The 16,840-nt window shown below is 41.6% G+C and overlaps 1 protein-coding gene and 2 pseudogenes across 1 annotated transcript in view; 1 reads left to right on the plus strand and 2 right to left on the minus strand.

The window, feature by feature from the left end:
* The window catches only part of LOC134929602 (sodium-dependent neutral amino acid transporter B(0)AT3-like), a 484,872-nt gene that overhangs the window by 113,339 nt on the left and 354,693 nt on the right, over positions 1 to 16,840 (minus strand). The window contains exon 9 of the mRNA XM_063925189.1: positions 12,349 to 12,553. Coding sequence (XP_063781259.1) covers positions 12,349 to 12,553 — 205 coding nt within the window. The remainder of the gene's footprint in view (positions 1 to 12,348; positions 12,554 to 16,840) is intronic.
* LOC134929896 (5S ribosomal RNA) lies at positions 6,731 to 6,849 on the minus strand (annotated as a pseudogene).
* Positions 8,954 to 9,072, plus strand: LOC134930832 (5S ribosomal RNA; annotated as a pseudogene).

A 16,840-nucleotide genomic window follows, 5' to 3' on the forward strand; every position in this document is an offset into this window, starting at 1 on the left:
CTCGGGTCCCCGTACACGTGGTTCCAGACTGACGTAACCACGTCACGTTGTACGCCGGCGGGTGGAACGCAGCGCCTGGTCGGCCATCCGGTAGTCTATGGCGCTCCGTGCGGTTGCTAAGGGAACCTGTCAACAAAGCAAAGAATGTACAAACAAACCATACTATAGTGAAAAGCATAACAAAAAATGTGCATAATTTAATACAAATGTACATCCTATGTGTAAACCGAGCTAATAATTAACAATATTAGGACCACTTAATGTGGATGAGAAATTTCTGTGAAAACACTGTATGTGCCATGGAAATTATGTGTGTGAACACTATGTGATATAGAAAAAATTATTTGTTGTAATAATTTAAAAATTTTTTTTTTTTTTTAAAAGGTAGTGCGAAGCACTGCCAGGCGCAGTGTGATTATGCTATAGTCTACTAAAACAACAAATATATCTTGTTGTTTAGACACCCCTGTGTCTGCTATGAATTACTACTGCTACCTGCCTAGGCCTCAGGAGCAGCGTGTAATCGCTTGCATCATGTATACAATAGGTGACAAAATAGAGTATGTTCAAAAAATACGACTACTGAAACCTCCAACCTATAATAGGTTGTACGAGCCTCGGTAAGGCCCCTATACGGTTCTTCCTCTAGACTTGACGTGCACCACAAGATATGTAGTGTACCTGATCCATTGTCCTTGCAGCCTGGTCTACATTGGTAAGACGACATGCACACTACGAGAAAGGATGACACAACATAGGTCGGCCATACGAATGGCCCTGGAGGGCAAAGTGGTCGATCAGCCGGTAGCACGGCATTTCAAGGAGAAAAAACATTCCCTATCCTCTCTAGTGTACAAGTTGATAGACCATGTTCCACCGTCCATCAGAGGAGGAGATAGGGACAAAAAGCTGCTGCAGCTGGAAGCCAAGTGGATCCATCGCATGAACTCAGTATTTCCTTTTGGTCTGAACGAGACCTTGTCCTTTTCTTGTTTTCTGTAAAGACGTGGCTCTGTCCAGACATGAGTACTGAACTTCTGGCATACGTTTTGTGACCTATTCGTTAGCATAATTACATTAGACCATATACCCTTTGAATCTAGACATATATGATTACAAAGTGAGTTAAAGTCTAGAGGAAGAACCGTATAGGGGCCTTACCGAGGCTCGTACAACCTATTATAGGTTGGAGGTTTCAGTAGTCGTATTTTTTGAACATACTCCATTTTGTCACCTATTGTATACATGATGCAAGCGATTACACGCTGCTCCTGAGGCCTAGGCAGGTAGCAGTAGTAATTCATAGCAGACACAGGGGTGTCTAAACAACAAGATATATTTGTTGTTTTAGTAGACTATAGCATAATCACACTGCGCCTGGCAGTGCTTCGCACTACCTTTTTAAAAAAAAAAAAAATTTAAATTATTACAACAAATAATTTTTTCTATATCACATAGTGTTCACACACATAATTTCCATGGCACATACAGTGTTTTCACAGAAATTTCTCATCCACATTAAGTGGTCCTAATATTGTTAATTATTAGCTCGGTTTACACATAGGATGTACATTTGTATTAAATTATGCACGTTTTTTGTTATGCTTTTCACTATAGTATGGTTTGTTTGTACATTCTTTGCTTTGTTGACAGGTTCCCTTAGCAACCGCACGGAGCGCCATAGACTACCGGATGGCCGACCAGGCGCTGCGTTCCACCCGCCGGCGTACAACGTGACGTGGTTACGTCAGTCTGGAACCACGTGTACGGGGACCCGAGGACGGGGAATGGGAGCGCGCCGTGTGACGTCACCTGGGTGAGACGGACGGCGTCCGGAAGCGGTGCAGGGAGCCCACACGGAGCACACTATTTAAGGTATGTTATATCATTGTCTCACATGTTCTTGATAAAAGTCGTAGGACTGAAACGTTGAACAGCAAGACGCAGTTCGTCTGTCTATTTCTTACATTAAGTCTTGGGAGTGCCGCCAATTGGAGTGGGTATATATATATATATATATATATATATATATATAGTTATACTGGTGGTCAGCAAAATGATGCACTGTCCTCCTACTATATACTACAATGCAGCACAGATATGGAGCGTTTTTCAGGCAGAGAACGTATAATACTTGTGGTCACTGGTCAGCAAAACTCTGCACTGTCCTCCTACTATATAATACTGCTGGTCCCCAGTCCCCACAATAAAGCAATTAGCACACTGAGCACAGATATTTGCAGCACACTGAGCACAGATATTTGCAGCACACTGAGCACAGATATTTGTAGCCCACTGAACATAGAAACTGAGACGCCGCCAGCCATGTCCTCTCACGATCATCTCCAATGCACGAGTGAAAAATGGCGGCGACGCACGGCACCTTATATAGAATACGAATCTCGCGAGAATCCGACCGCGGGTTGATGACGTTCGGGCGCGCTCGGGTTAACCGAGCAAGGCGGGAGGATCCGAGTCTGCTCTGAACCGTGTAAAAAAAAAGTGAAGTTGGGGCGGGTTCGGATCCCGAGGATCCGAACCCGCTCATCACTAGTAGCTGTATGACTAAGCCAAGCGACACAAACAATTCCCACTGGAATTATACGTCCAAATACTGGAGTTATACGTCCAAATCACTGGAATTAAATGGCAAAATCACTGGAATTAAATGGCAAAATCACTGGAATTATACTGCAAATCACTGGAATTATACGTCCAAATCACTGGAATTATACGTCCAAATCACTGGAATAATACGTCCAAATCACTGGAATTAAATGGCAAAATCACTTGAATTATACGTCCAAATCACTGGAATTAAATGGCAGTACCACTGGACATATACGGAAGTGTCAGACAGGATGGCACTTTAAAAAATAGTCCCCAAACAGCACATGATGATAAGAAGAAAAAAAGATGCAAGATGGAATTGTCCTTGGGCCCTCCCACCCACCCTTATGTTGTATAAATAGGACATGCACACTTTAACAAACCAATCATTTCAGTGACAGGGTCTGCCACACAACTGTGGCAGACCCTGTCGCTGGGTGTGGTGATAGGGTCTGCCACACAACTGTGGCAGACAGGAGTGCAGGTATAAAAAAAAGATATGAAAAAAAGGCCCCAAACAGCACATGATGCAAAGTAGAAAAAAAGGTGCATTGAGGTTAGTGTATGACTAAGCGAAGCGACACAACCACCTGGCCCATCTAGTAGTGTCACGCAGTGGCTGAATGTCGAGAGTGGCCCGCAATTGTTCGGTCCACTGACAACATCTCCAGCATGCCCCTGTCATTTTTAAAAATTCTGTGATTGGTGGACTTATATGTCAGTACCCCAGGACTAATACAGCAGTACTCCTGGACTCATACGGCAGTGTCAGACAGGATGTCACTTTTCAAAACTAGGCCCCAAACAGCACCTCATGCAAAGATGTCAAAGAGGTGCAATGAGGTAGCTGTATGACTAAGCCAAGCAACACAAACAACTCCCTCTGGAATTATACGTCCAAATAACTTGAATTATACGTCCAAATCACTGGAATTAAATGGCAAAATCACTGGAATTAAATGGCAAAATCACTTGAATTATACTCCAAATCACCGAAATTAAATGGCAGTACCACTGGACATATACAGAAGTGTCAGACAGGATGGCACTTTAAAAAATAGTCCACAAACAGCACATGATAAGAAGAAAAAAAGATGCAAGATGGAATTGTCCTTCGGCCCTCCCACCCACCCTTATGTTGTATAAACAGGACATGCACACTTTAAAAAACCAATAATTTCAGCGACAGGGTCTGCCACACAACTGTGGCTGAAATAACTGGTTTATTTGGGCCCCCACCAAAAAAAGAATCCATTAATCTCTCCTTGCACAAACTGGCTCTACAGAGGCAAGATGTCGACCTCATCCTCCGATTCCTTACCCCTTTCACAGTGTAATTCCTCCTCCTCACAGAGTATTCATTCGTCCCCACTGGAATCCACCATCACAGGTCCCTCTGTACTTTCTGGAGGCAATTGCTGTTAAAGGTCTTCCCGGAGGAATTTATAATCCATTTTGATGAACATCATCTTCTACACATTTTGTGGAAGTAACCTCCTACGCCGATCACTGACAAGGTTACCGGCTGCACTAAACACTCTTTTGGAGTACACACTGGAGGGGGGGGCAACTTAGGTAAAATAAAGCCAGTTTGTGCAGGGCATCCAAATTGCCTCTTTTTCCTGCCAGTATACATGCGGACTGTCTGACATGCCTACTTGGATGTTGTCACTCATATAATCCTCCACTATTCTTTCAATGGTGAAAGGATCATATGCAGTGACCTTAGACATGTCAGTAATCATTGGATGGTCCTTCAGTCTGGACCAGATGTCAGCACTCACTCCTGACTGCCATGCATGATGGCCAGCGGGTGGGTTAGGAAATCTTATCCTTTTCCTTGCAGCCCCAGTGGTGGGAGAAATTGAAGGAGGAGCTGTTGACGGGTGACGTACCACTTGAGTTGACAATTTACTCACCAGCCGGTCTTTGCACCTCTGCAGACTTGTGTCTGCTGGAAAGAGAGATACAACGTAGGCTTTAAACCTAGGATCGAGCATGTAGGCCAAAATGTAGTGCTCTGATTTCAACAGATTGATCACCCTTGAATCCTGGCAAAGCGAATGAAGGGCTCCATCCACAAGTCCCACATACTTTGTGGAATCACTCAATCTTAGCTCCTCCATCAATTTCTCCAGCTGCTTCTGCAAAAGCCTGATGAGGGGAATGACCTGACTCAAGCTGGCAGTGTCTGAACTGACTGCACGTGTGGCAAGTTCGAAGGGTTGGAGAATCTTGCACAAGACAGAAATAATTCTCCACTGCGCTTGAATCAGGTGCATTCCACCTCCTTTGCCTATATCGCAGGTGGATGTACAGGCTTGAATGACCTTTTGCTGCTCCTCCATCCTCTGAAGCATATAGGGGTATATTAACTAAGCTCCCGATTTTGACCGATTTAGTGTTCTTTCATCAAAGTGTAATCTCGGGAATTTACTAAACTGAAATCTCGGCAGTGATGAGGGCATTCATATTTTTTTGGAAGTCAAAGAAAAAAAATACGAATGAATACACCATCGGTCAAATACGCCTGTTATTTTATACTACTCGGTAATTTACTAAAAATTCATATTCACAATCACTGCCGGCAATAGCCAAACACTGCTGTGAAAAAAAATACAAATCGTAAAAAAAAGCAGTCTTCAAATAGACCTGCTTTTTTTTACCGTGTTCTGATAAACATGCACGGATCTCACGGATCCGTGCATGCCTATCAGTGGGAAGGGGTGGGAAAGAGTTAAAAATCCCCCCAAAAAATTGCGTGGGGTCCCCCCTCCTAAGCATAACCAGCCTCGGGCTCTTTGAGCCGGTCCTGGTTGTAAAAATACAGGGAAAAAATTGACAGGGGTACCCCTATATTTTAACAACCAGCACCGGGCTTTGCGCCTGGTCCTGGTGCAAAAAATACGGGGGACAAAAGACGTAGGGGTCCCCCGTATTTTTAACACCAGCACCGGGCTCTACTAGTCAGAGAGATAATGCCACAGCCGGGGGACATTTTTATATTGGTCCCTGCGGCCCTGGCATTAAATCACCAACTAGTCACCCTTGGACGGGGTACCCTGGAGGAGTGGGGACCCCTTAAATCAAGTCACTCAAGGGCCAGGGGTGAAGCCCGAGGCTGTCCCCCCATCCAAGGGCGGCAGATGGGGTGCTGATAGCCTTTTGTGTAAAAATAAGAATATTTTTTTGTAGCAGTACTACAAGTCCCAGCAAGCCTCCCCCGCAAGCTGGTATGTGGAGAACCACAAGTACCAGCATGCGGGGGGGAAACAGGCCCACTGGTACCTGTAGTTCTGCTACAAAAAAATACCCAAATAAAAACAAAAACACACACACCTTGATAGTACAACTTTATTACATACATGCACACTTACATTCATACATACTTTATTGGGTGGGTTTTTTGAGATCTGCACTGGAACAGATTGTACATTGTTTGATAAGAAATATATAATACTAATGAAATTTCTAATTGCTGTTTAAACCAACATAAAGCTGCCAATTTCGCCTCAAAAGGCTTTAAGGACAGAACAATGGTTGGTGGTGCTCCCGGACATTTTTAGCAGAAAGAGCTAATACGGGTGGTTTTGCAAAGAGGCAAAAGAAAAGAGCTGTTTGATATGTCTCTCTGGGGCACACTTTTTAAATTGATTGAATGACAAGGTTATGTAACGATGGAGTGTATATAAAGCATTAAAACGTAACTTTTATTTAGTTCTACAGACGAAAAAGTTTAATTAATTATATGAAAAAAACCTTGCTGTGTGAAACAGCAAAGTAGGTTAAAACAAGTATTAAATAGCAAAAGAAGACGATATAGTAATGATATGTCACTCGCCTATTGAAAATAGGTGACAGAAAATTTGTCTGTACACCCTCTGGATTCTAGGCGAGTATTATTGTTAGACATATGTCCACTGCGAAAATGAAAGTTCTTGTTATCTCTATGAGTTTCTGATTGAAAATACGCATGTATATTTCATATAAGAGACACAAGAAGGAGAAACCGGCTTTTTAATTACCGGACTCCTTTTGAAATGATCAACTGTACTGCGTGTTCTGCAGTATTAACTGACAAGTAGGTTCTGCTGGTCAATGATAGGTATGTACCTTGAAAGGACTACAGTACCCAGTATTCCCAGAGGGTCACCCTTTCTGGCACTGACCGGGCCCAATGCTACTTGGCTTCCAAGATCAGACGAGATCGGGCAGATCCAGCATGGTATGACTGTAGAAGATGTGGTAAATACCTCTCAGCATGGAGAATGGCTGATATTTGAGGCAAAATACAATTCCATGAAAAATTATTATTGAATTGACAGTCGCCAATTGATATTGGCCAATTGATGGCCCAAGGAGGACCAAGATGTGGAGGGATTATTCACTGACGAAATCCTCCACGTTATGATTATAGTAGAGGGCACATGCAGGAGTCGCCTCAAGCTAATTAAATGAGGCAATTGAAATGCTGATATGACAGGAGTTAATTGATTTGATAGAATGCTAATAAACAATCATATGGAATAAACAATCATGCGGGATATCATACGCTGAATCTTATATCAGGATTGACAGGAGCTGTCTAGGCAGTACCCTGTTTCATTATAACAAAATGTGGTTGTGTATAAAGAGTTTCCACAGAGTTGCTAGATATGAAATGGATATTGCTTTTTGTAACTTTGTCACAACACCCCTAATATGCACTGCTGAGGCTGCAGAGGCAGCTAACTGTTCATACATACATTGTTGCAAAAAAGGTGTCTGGGCAGCTCTGTGTCCAAATGAAGACAGATACAATTGTTTTAAACACACCACATAGGTTGCAAAAACCGGCTGCCTTCTAACACTGCAAGATGCAATTGGTTGTCACAATGACACAATGCAAACAGATGTGTTTGTTTTGTAATAAACCACATAGAAACTTGCAGCTTCTTGCAGCCTATCAAATGATTGCCTCATTAATTTGTCACAATAACGGATTACTAAGAAAAGTGCAGAAACGCTGACTCTGGTCTCAACATAAAATCTTTTGAGAGCTTCAGATTTAGAACCAGCACAAAACAATGTAAAGACAGCTGATTACAGTTATGTTGCTTAAAGTAACCAATTATTCTTAACAAATGATCAAAATGATTGTCGCAATTAGTCACAATAACCAATTGCTGAGAAAGCTACAAAGATACTGACTCTAGTCTCTTCAGATTTGAAACCAGCAGAAAACAATGTAAGAACAGCTGATGTTCTATTTACAAATAGATTGCATAAAGTGTCCAATTACTTTAGCAGAATAATCACAGTTATAATCAAAATTAGTGAGGACTGAGTAGTTGTAAATAGACACTATTCCAATAATAAATGTGTAAAAGTGTAAAGAGCTCTCCCACCAACGGAGTACCTGAGTTCAAGCGTGATTGCCTGGCTAAATTGAAGGAATTTAATGTAGCACCAAAATGATAGCTAACAACACGAATCCCTGTTATAAATAAGTGCCATGTGTCTATGCACCGTTTGCAAAGTGTGGATATCAGCACTCAATGACACTTAAAACAGAGAAAAAAAGAGAAAGAAAGGGAGAATAATTATCATACAACGGGTAAATGACCTGTATGGTAATGGATTAGTCAGGGAATCATCAGGCAATTAGTGTTGCTGGCTAAATATTGCCAGGGAGACAGTCCGTGCTCTGTGCACAGGGTGGGGGCAGCTTTCTCCCTTGAGAGTGCGCTGGGCACACGGGGAGAGAGCTGGCCTGGAGAGCTTTGAATCCGCTGCAGTGAGCGGTGTTATACTTGCGGCATACGCTGAAAGGAGTCCGCCCGTCGGAGCCCCGTTGCCGAGGTCCCGGAAGTCGAGTGCCGGACCGGAAGTGACGCACGTTTCGCTGGGAGGAGCTTGTTCACTGGATCTAGCAACATCCATTTCATATCTAGCAACTCTGTGGAAACTCTTTATACACAACCACATTTTGTTATAATGAAACAGGGTACTGCCTAGTCAGCTCCTGTCAATCCTGATATAAGATTCAGCGTATGATATCCCGCATGATTGTTTATTCCATATGATTGTTTATTAGCATTCTATCAAATCAATTAACTCCTGTCATAGCAGCATTTCAATTGCCTCATTTAATTAGCTTGAGGCGACTCCTGCATGTGCCCTCTACTATAATCATAACGTGGAGGATTTCGTCAGTGAATAATCCCTCCACATCTTGGTCCTCCTTGGGCCATCAATTGGCCAATATCAATTGGCGACTGTCAATTCAATAATAATTTTTCATGGAATTGTATTTTGCCTCAAATATCTGCCATTCTCCATGCTGAGAGGTATTTACCACATCTTCTACAGTCATACCATGCTGGATCTGCCCGATCTCGTCTGATCTTGGAAGCCAAGCAGCATTGGGCCCGGTCAGTACCAGAAAGGGTGACCCTCTGGGAATACTGGGTACTGTAGTCCTTTCAAGGTACATACCTTTCATTGACCAGCAGAACCTACTTGTCAGTTAATACTGCAGAACACGCAGTACAGTTGATCATTTCAAAAGGAGTCCGGTAATTAAAAAGCCGGTTTCTCCTTCTTGTGTCTCTTATATGAAATATACATGCGTATTTTCAATCATAAACTCATAGAGATAACAAGAACTTTCATTTTCGCAGTGGACATATGTCTAACAATAATACTCGCCTAGAATCCAGAGGGTGTACAGACAAATTTTCTGTCACCTATTTTCAATAGGCGAGTGACATATCATTACTATATCGTCTTCTTTTGCTATTTAATACTTGTTTTAACCTACTTTGCTGTTTCACACAGCAAGGTTTTTTTCATATAATTAATTAAACTTTTTCGTCTGTAGAACTAAATAAAAGTTACGTTTTAATGCTTTATATACACTCCATCGTTACATAACCTTGTCATTCAATCAATTTAAAAAGTGTGCCCCAGAGAGACATATCAAACAGCTCTTTTCTTTTGCCTCTTTGCAAAACCACCCGTATTTATTCATACATACTTACCTATGTTGACACGAAGAGTCAGTCCTCTTCTCCAGTAGAATCCAGGGGTACCTGTAAATAAAAATTATACTCACAAACAATCCTGTGTAGATCGGTCCTCTTCTTTAAATTTGTAATCCAGGGACTTGGCAAAATAAAAAAACGGATTTCCCGGACCACGCACTGAAAGGGGATCCATGTTTACACATGGATCCCCTTTCCCCAACTGGCGGGACCCCCCGTTACTGCTGTCAAAGAGGGTCCCTTCAACCAATCAGGGAGCGCAACGTCATGGCACTCTCCTGATTGGCTGTGCGCACCTGAGCTGTCAGTCAGGCTGCACACTGTAGATACAATGTACCGCATAGGCGCTCCATTGTATCCAATGGTGAGAACTTTGCGGTCAGCGGTAGACCGCGAGGTTAAGTGGGGCCAACCACAAGAGTGACCCCACTTAACCTCGCGGTCTACCGCAGAACGCAAAGTTCCCACCATTGGATACAATGGAGCGCCTATGCGCTACATTGTATCTCCAGTGCGCAATACATGTTCAATACATGTTCAGAAAAAAAGAACTCCTTTTTGAGCATTGAGGAGTAATTACAGGGCTTATTTCCACAATATAAATAGCAGGGTCTGTAAGTTTTCTCAGAAATTTATTGAGTACAAATACTCTATTTTACCAATTAAGGTACAAACCTCAAAATGGGGTATATGCAATTGCCGGCGAATCGCGGCAAATTTTCGCCCGTTTTTTAATTTGACACAATTCGACCGTCGAATTCCGGCAGGGTACCCCGGCCAGGGTTGACTAGTTGCGTATTTAATGCCACGGCCGGAGGGCGCTGTATAAAAGTGACCCCCGGCTGTGGCATTATCTACCCAGCTAGTGGAGCCCGATGCTGGTGTAAAAAATACGGGGGACCCCTACTCTTTTTGTCCCCCGTATTTTTTGCACCAGCACCAGGCGCAGAGCCCGGTGCTGGTTTTAAAAATACGGAGGATCCCCTGTCAGTTTTTACCCCGGATTTTTAGAACCAGGACCAGCTCGAAGAGCCCGAGGCTGGTTATGCTTTGGAGGGGGGACCCCAGGCATTTTTTTTCTGGTATTTTACCGTTTTTACCCGTTTTTTAAACATTTTTAAAAATCTAATCAAAATCCGTAAAATCGGCCATTTTTCGACAGCGGGACTGTCTAATCCGTTTTTTATTGAATATGTTGAATTCCGGCACCCACATGCCGGAATTCAATGGTCGAATTGTGTCGAATTAAAAAACGGGCGAAAAATTGCTGCGATTCGCCGGCAATTGCATATACCCCTATATGTCTAATTGACGTTCAGGGCACAATCTTTCACTGCCTATGAAATATATAACTTTGTGTTTTGAACCAATTGTACATGTGTGTTTTTTGGGGGTGTAACACGTGCATGCAAAATGCCGGTGGGGGGGGGGGAGAGCAGCAAGCCCCTTGCGGGCTTCATGGACACCCATGGGTGGGAATAGTCCCTGTTGGAAAGCATGCTGACTGTCAGGATTGTGAGGGGGCGGGGTGTAGGTGGAGGTAATGTTACCAGCAGCCTCCTGACTGCTTGTCACATAACTACATCCCGTGTTTTTACCCTTTCTTTCACCCAATATATGAACAACCAGTGTTTTTTAATATACATATCTAATAAATATTAAGTTTTACTTTTAACCACTATTGAAGATACTTGGTATTGGGTACCTGGGATTTCTATGTATCAATTATAAGAGTGACCCCAAAAAAGAGTCTTGTTTTTCTCCAGTTGACATTTGACTATATCTCTGACTCTGGGGAGCACCACCAACCCCCTCTCAACTGAGACTTCACAAGAAAAGTCATATAAATTACAGAGGACGTTTGTAACTTGCTATCATTAACCTCCTTGGATTTTTATAGCATCACAAAAATCATAGTTAGCTATTACACAAGGGGAGGTCTTGTGCGGAATTTTCTCAACCCTGCTTTTTACTCTGCTAATATAAAAAGTAGCTTAGAAACTCATTTGTTATCTTTGCATTTTAAAAATCAACATAATTGCTCTATTAGGGATATTAAAAACTTTGGAGCACTTAAAATGGTAATGGGTAACTGGAGATGAAATACTAAATGCATAGAAAATAACAATTATAAACATACTATAAAATCACTAAAGGTGACGTTCATAGTAATAGCTACAGTAGTATATAAATATAATAATAGCTTACAACTGGATACAATTTAAAGTGTCACTCAACTAACAGTTGCTACAACTCATTTATTAAGGGTTTACTGGAATAGTTTTATTAACTCCTCATACTTGTGATATGAATCTTACTCTGAATTTGCAGGTATAGGATGTTTGTTGCAGACATGCGAGTATCGAAAACCTCTTTGTAAAATATGTAACCATGAAAACAGACATTGCAATTTGTATTTTGTAGTGTTGGTAATCTGTTCAAACAAACAAACAAACAAACAAACAAAAGAAAGCTGGCTATGAGCCAGCAGTTGCTATCCATTGCAGTTTTTTTTCAAACTTTTCATGTAAAAGCATGCATATACTGTACTTTGTCAGCAATAGATCTTCATAGGCTAGTCTCTATGCCACATGTATAACCTACTCTGTATGTAGGTTATCAGAAAGTCTAGATTGCCACAATTGTCTTTTGTCTATAACTTGAACAACCTAGGTTTAGTGAAACTAAAACATTTTGTAAAAAGTAAACGTACCTGATATAGCCTCCACTGGGACACACTTTGGAAAGATTTTAAGATCTAACAATGGTGTCAGTACTCCCTCCACATTTCCAAACATTGAAGACAGACCAAGGGTGAACAGCATTAAAAAAAAGAGAATAGCCCACACCTGGGACCCTGGCATTTGAATTATTGCTTCAGTAAAGACAATAAATGCTAAACCGGTGCCAGAGGCACTCTGTAAGTAGAAAAATAAATGTAATATATTACAAAGGTACAACTTTATCATGTTATAATTGTCTAGAAAATAGCTGAAAATAAGCTGTCCAGATGTTGTAGAATGATGCAGTACATATAGATATAAGAGACAATGAAATGGTAAAATGCTGACCATACACACTTCCGGTTCATGACATTTATTTGCAGGATGTGACTTGGAAGTGTACAACTCAAAATGGTGCCAATAGATGCAAGCCTTATAGTAAGATGAAAAAGTATTTCTGCAATAAGCTTCTGTGTGATTATTCATTGTTTTCTACAATTCCAACACACATGCATGGAATGCTAAAGTAAAATGGAATGCTGAAGCAGTGGTAGAAATCCAGAATTCAGCCGTGGTGTCTGGAGGCAAGGTCTCCGGCCCCTCTCCCTCACCAACACACACCCCTCTTGGAGCTAAGCGGTCTATTTACTAAGCCTCGGGTGAAGATAAAGTAGGCAGAGATAAAGTACCAGCCAATCACCTACTAACTGTCATTTTTCAAACCCAGTCTGTGACATGGCAGTTAGGTTGATAGGGGGAAAGGCAGGGTGAGGGGGAGAGGAGGAAAGATAATTGAGCACAGGTGATCAGAGCTGAATTATATGGTTGGAACAACCAGTAGATTAATATACCACATTAATTTGTAATGTTGTCCCTATAAAAAGGATATCAGATATAGCTCATGTGGAGGTGCACCCCTGAGAGTCGGTTAGCAATCTTTAAAATAAACAGGAGAAAAAGAAACTCTCGTTTTTTGTGGGGCACTCATTCGAAAATGTTATCACATAAAATATAACTTTTAATTCTTACGTTTAAAATAGTATACCACAAAACAAGACAAAGACATTGACATATACACATAAATAACCTAAAACCACACCCATGATTCCGTGTGGAATCTAATACTATTACTATCTAATAGTTAATCTAAGTTTCACGTTGGGAGATAGGTACAACTGGTTAGGTGTCACTCATAGTTGATAATATCAGTATAGAGGATTACACATGCCACAGACAAAATTTCCCAAACCACACCCACAATTCTGTGTGGATTTTTGGGTAGTGTCACATTTGGCAGTAAATATGGCTGATTGGGTGTCAATTAATTAACAATATCAGTGTAAAAAGATTACAGACACCACAGCCAATTGTTAGTTCAAAATATCAGTGTAAAAGATTACACATGCCACAGCCAAAATTTCCCAAATCACACCCTCAATTCTGTGTGGATTTTTGGATAGTATCACGTTTGGCAGTGAATAAGGCTGTTTGAGTGTCAATCAATTCATAGTATCAGTGTAAAGAAATTACGGACACCACAGCCAATTATAGTTGAAAATGACAGTGTTTTGGGTTACACATGCCACAGCCAAAATTCCCCAAACCACACCCACAATTCTGTGTGGATGTTTTAGATATTGTCACATTTGGCGGTGAATATGGCTGGTTGAGTATCAATTAGTTGATCGTATCAGTGTAACAAAGATGTCAGGCACCACAGCCAAAACTCCCTATAAATCACGTGATATATTATCTCATGTAGAGGTATTTGCGAAGTAATATAGCACCATTTAAACATATAGGATGCAAATATCCATAGTGCAAGTAGAGATCATTGTAAAATTGTCTCAGTGTAGATACTGTAAAATTCACCCAGTGCAGTATAGAGGTTCGCACAATAATAGCATATTTATTTTATAGTAAGCATATTCATTGTATAAAGCTCACTGTTCCACATCTAAGGTGTTTCAAAACAGTCCTCTGTTGTAATTTCGATGTTATTACACAGGGATACTTTGTATAAATCTATGTAACCCCAGACCAGAATGTATCCATGAATAATTTCACACCTGTAACTGTTGTAATAGTATTGGGAGGAAAATTAAACAGTGTATAATATCACATATGTGACTTAAAAGGTAGTGCCAGTCAATTAATCCTCATCCTGATACAACATACCTTTCATGTATAATTAGTGCATGGGTCTGGGGATATAGAAAATCCCATAAAAATTATCCAAATATGTTCTTTTGCAGAGAGAAAAGAGCAAAGGCACACCTATTGTCAGTGCAGCGAGGCAGCTGCTGTTCACTGTGTGACATGCATTATACAGCGAATGAGCGTGCTGTGACTGCACCTATAGGTTGGAAACAGGTAGAAATGCTTCTGCTTTTGAAAAGACAACCCCGGACACCCTGATGAACCAGCGCACGGGGTCCTTTGAGTCCTCATTAACAATGAGAGAGCATGGAATGAGGTAGAGAAATATAGAATTAGCAAAGTATGTAAAGTGCACTAATTCCTTACCGAGGCAAGTATTTACTAAAAATCCGAGTTTGGCCGATTTGTGTTTTTTTTTCTAAGTCCCAATACGGGAATTCACTAAGCACCAATCTCGGCAGTGTCTGGTCTATTCGTAATGGTTTGAATGACAACGTTCCGAAATACGAATGAATAGACCATCGGTCAAACGCGGCTGTTATTTCATAGAATACGGGCATTGACTATTCATTCGTATTTGGGTGTTAGTTTCTGAGTGCTCAAGTGCGGGTCTGTTTTTTTTTCAATTCGTTTAAAAAAGCAGCAAAAAAATAGACCTGCTTTTTCCAGTCGAGTTTGGATAACCATGCACGGATCAGTGAGATCTGTGCATGGTTATCTATGGGAAAGGGTCTGTTTAGTGTAAAATCTGGAAAAAAAATTGCGTGGGGTCCCCCCTCCTAAGCATAACCAGCCTCGGGCTCTTTGAGCCGGTCCTGGTTGAAAAAATATGGGGGAAAAAAAGACAGGGGTTCCCCCATATTTAATCAACCAGCACCGGGCTCTGCGCCTGGTCCTGGTTCCAAAAATACGGGGGACAAAAAGCGTAGGGGTCCCCCGTATTTTTGAAACCAGCACCGGGCTCCACTAGCCAGGTACGTAATGCCACAGCCGGGGGACACTTTTATACTGGTCCCTGCGGCCCTGGCATTACATACCCAACTAGTCACCCCTGTCAAAGTCAGAAAAATATCTCTATACACACTGCTATATTTGCACCTCATTCTGGTCCGCGCTGCGCATGCGTGCGCTCTCCCGTGCGTGCGCATACTCACAGTCGCGGGCACCCGCAGGCGCACGGTATGCGTATTTACGGTAGAGTTTATGTGATCGTAGCGTGCGACTCAATCGTTACATATTTTCAGTAATAATGTATTTTGTAGATCATGGTCCCTTTGATAGATTCTGAAAGTTTAGTTAATATAGCATGTTCCTGAACAGAGAGATCCCTCTTTGTATTGTACGAAGGGTCTAACAGGGGTCATACAGTGGTGTTTGGTACCCATCGGAAGAGTATTTAAATAGCAATATTCCGGTGTTGGTTTGGAGCGGATTAATCGCTCATGCGAATAGTTATGGACATAAGAAGTTTATGTCCATTTACTATTATTTGTTCTTATTTAGTCATGCGGCGGGAAACTCAGTATCCCACCCACCTGAACAGTTGGAAGCAGTCACAGCCCACCTGTATGAATCAACCTATGACCTTTTGTTATAATGCGAAGCCGAATTCCTGTGTCCAATGAACAATGAGATTGTAGGGACCATTGAATTGTATTGTGTGTGGGGCATAAATAGGCAGGCCGACCATATCCAGTTCTCTCTCTTCAACGGTTCTCATTGCTGATAATCGGGAGCTGGATATCGAGGCGCATGCGATCGTTTCCCCTTGTGCGTAAGTGTTTCTCCGCAACTATATTGATCTTCTTGTTATTGTGGGCCAATTTCTCTCTCTCTCCTCCTCTTTCTCTCTTATTTTCCTTTAAATAGTAATTGTATTGTATTTCCTGTGTAGTTATCTGGTTAGGTAGTCTATGTTATATTGTAGTGTATGATTTGTATTTGTATTAATTCTTTTGCAAGTTTATCATTCAAAATATATACATATTAGGCGTTGGACCCTAAGCCCAGGTATCAGTGTATTTCCTATAGTGTCTAGTATTCTCAGAGCGTCGGTGACGCTCAAACAGCTTTTAAGGTAATAAGGTTATACTGTGTTGCATTTACACTCTAACATTACACTAAGGTTTTACTGCACAATACACTGTTTATGGTTTAGATACAAAGGTTTAATATAGTGAGCGTCAGCGCCGCTGGTGATCTCCTTGTGGTCCCGAGCGTCCGCTACGCTATAGCGAATCATTACGTTAGTCAACAGCCAATAACGTGCCTGCCTGTGATCTCTTGGCCGTGAGTGAACGTGACGCTTGAGCGTCTCGATCA

The sequence above is a fragment of the Pseudophryne corroboree genome, chromosome 5, assembly GCF_028390025.1.
Source record: "Pseudophryne corroboree isolate aPseCor3 chromosome 5, aPseCor3.hap2, whole genome shotgun sequence".
Taxonomy (NCBI): Eukaryota; Metazoa; Chordata; class Amphibia; order Anura; family Myobatrachidae; genus Pseudophryne; species Pseudophryne corroboree.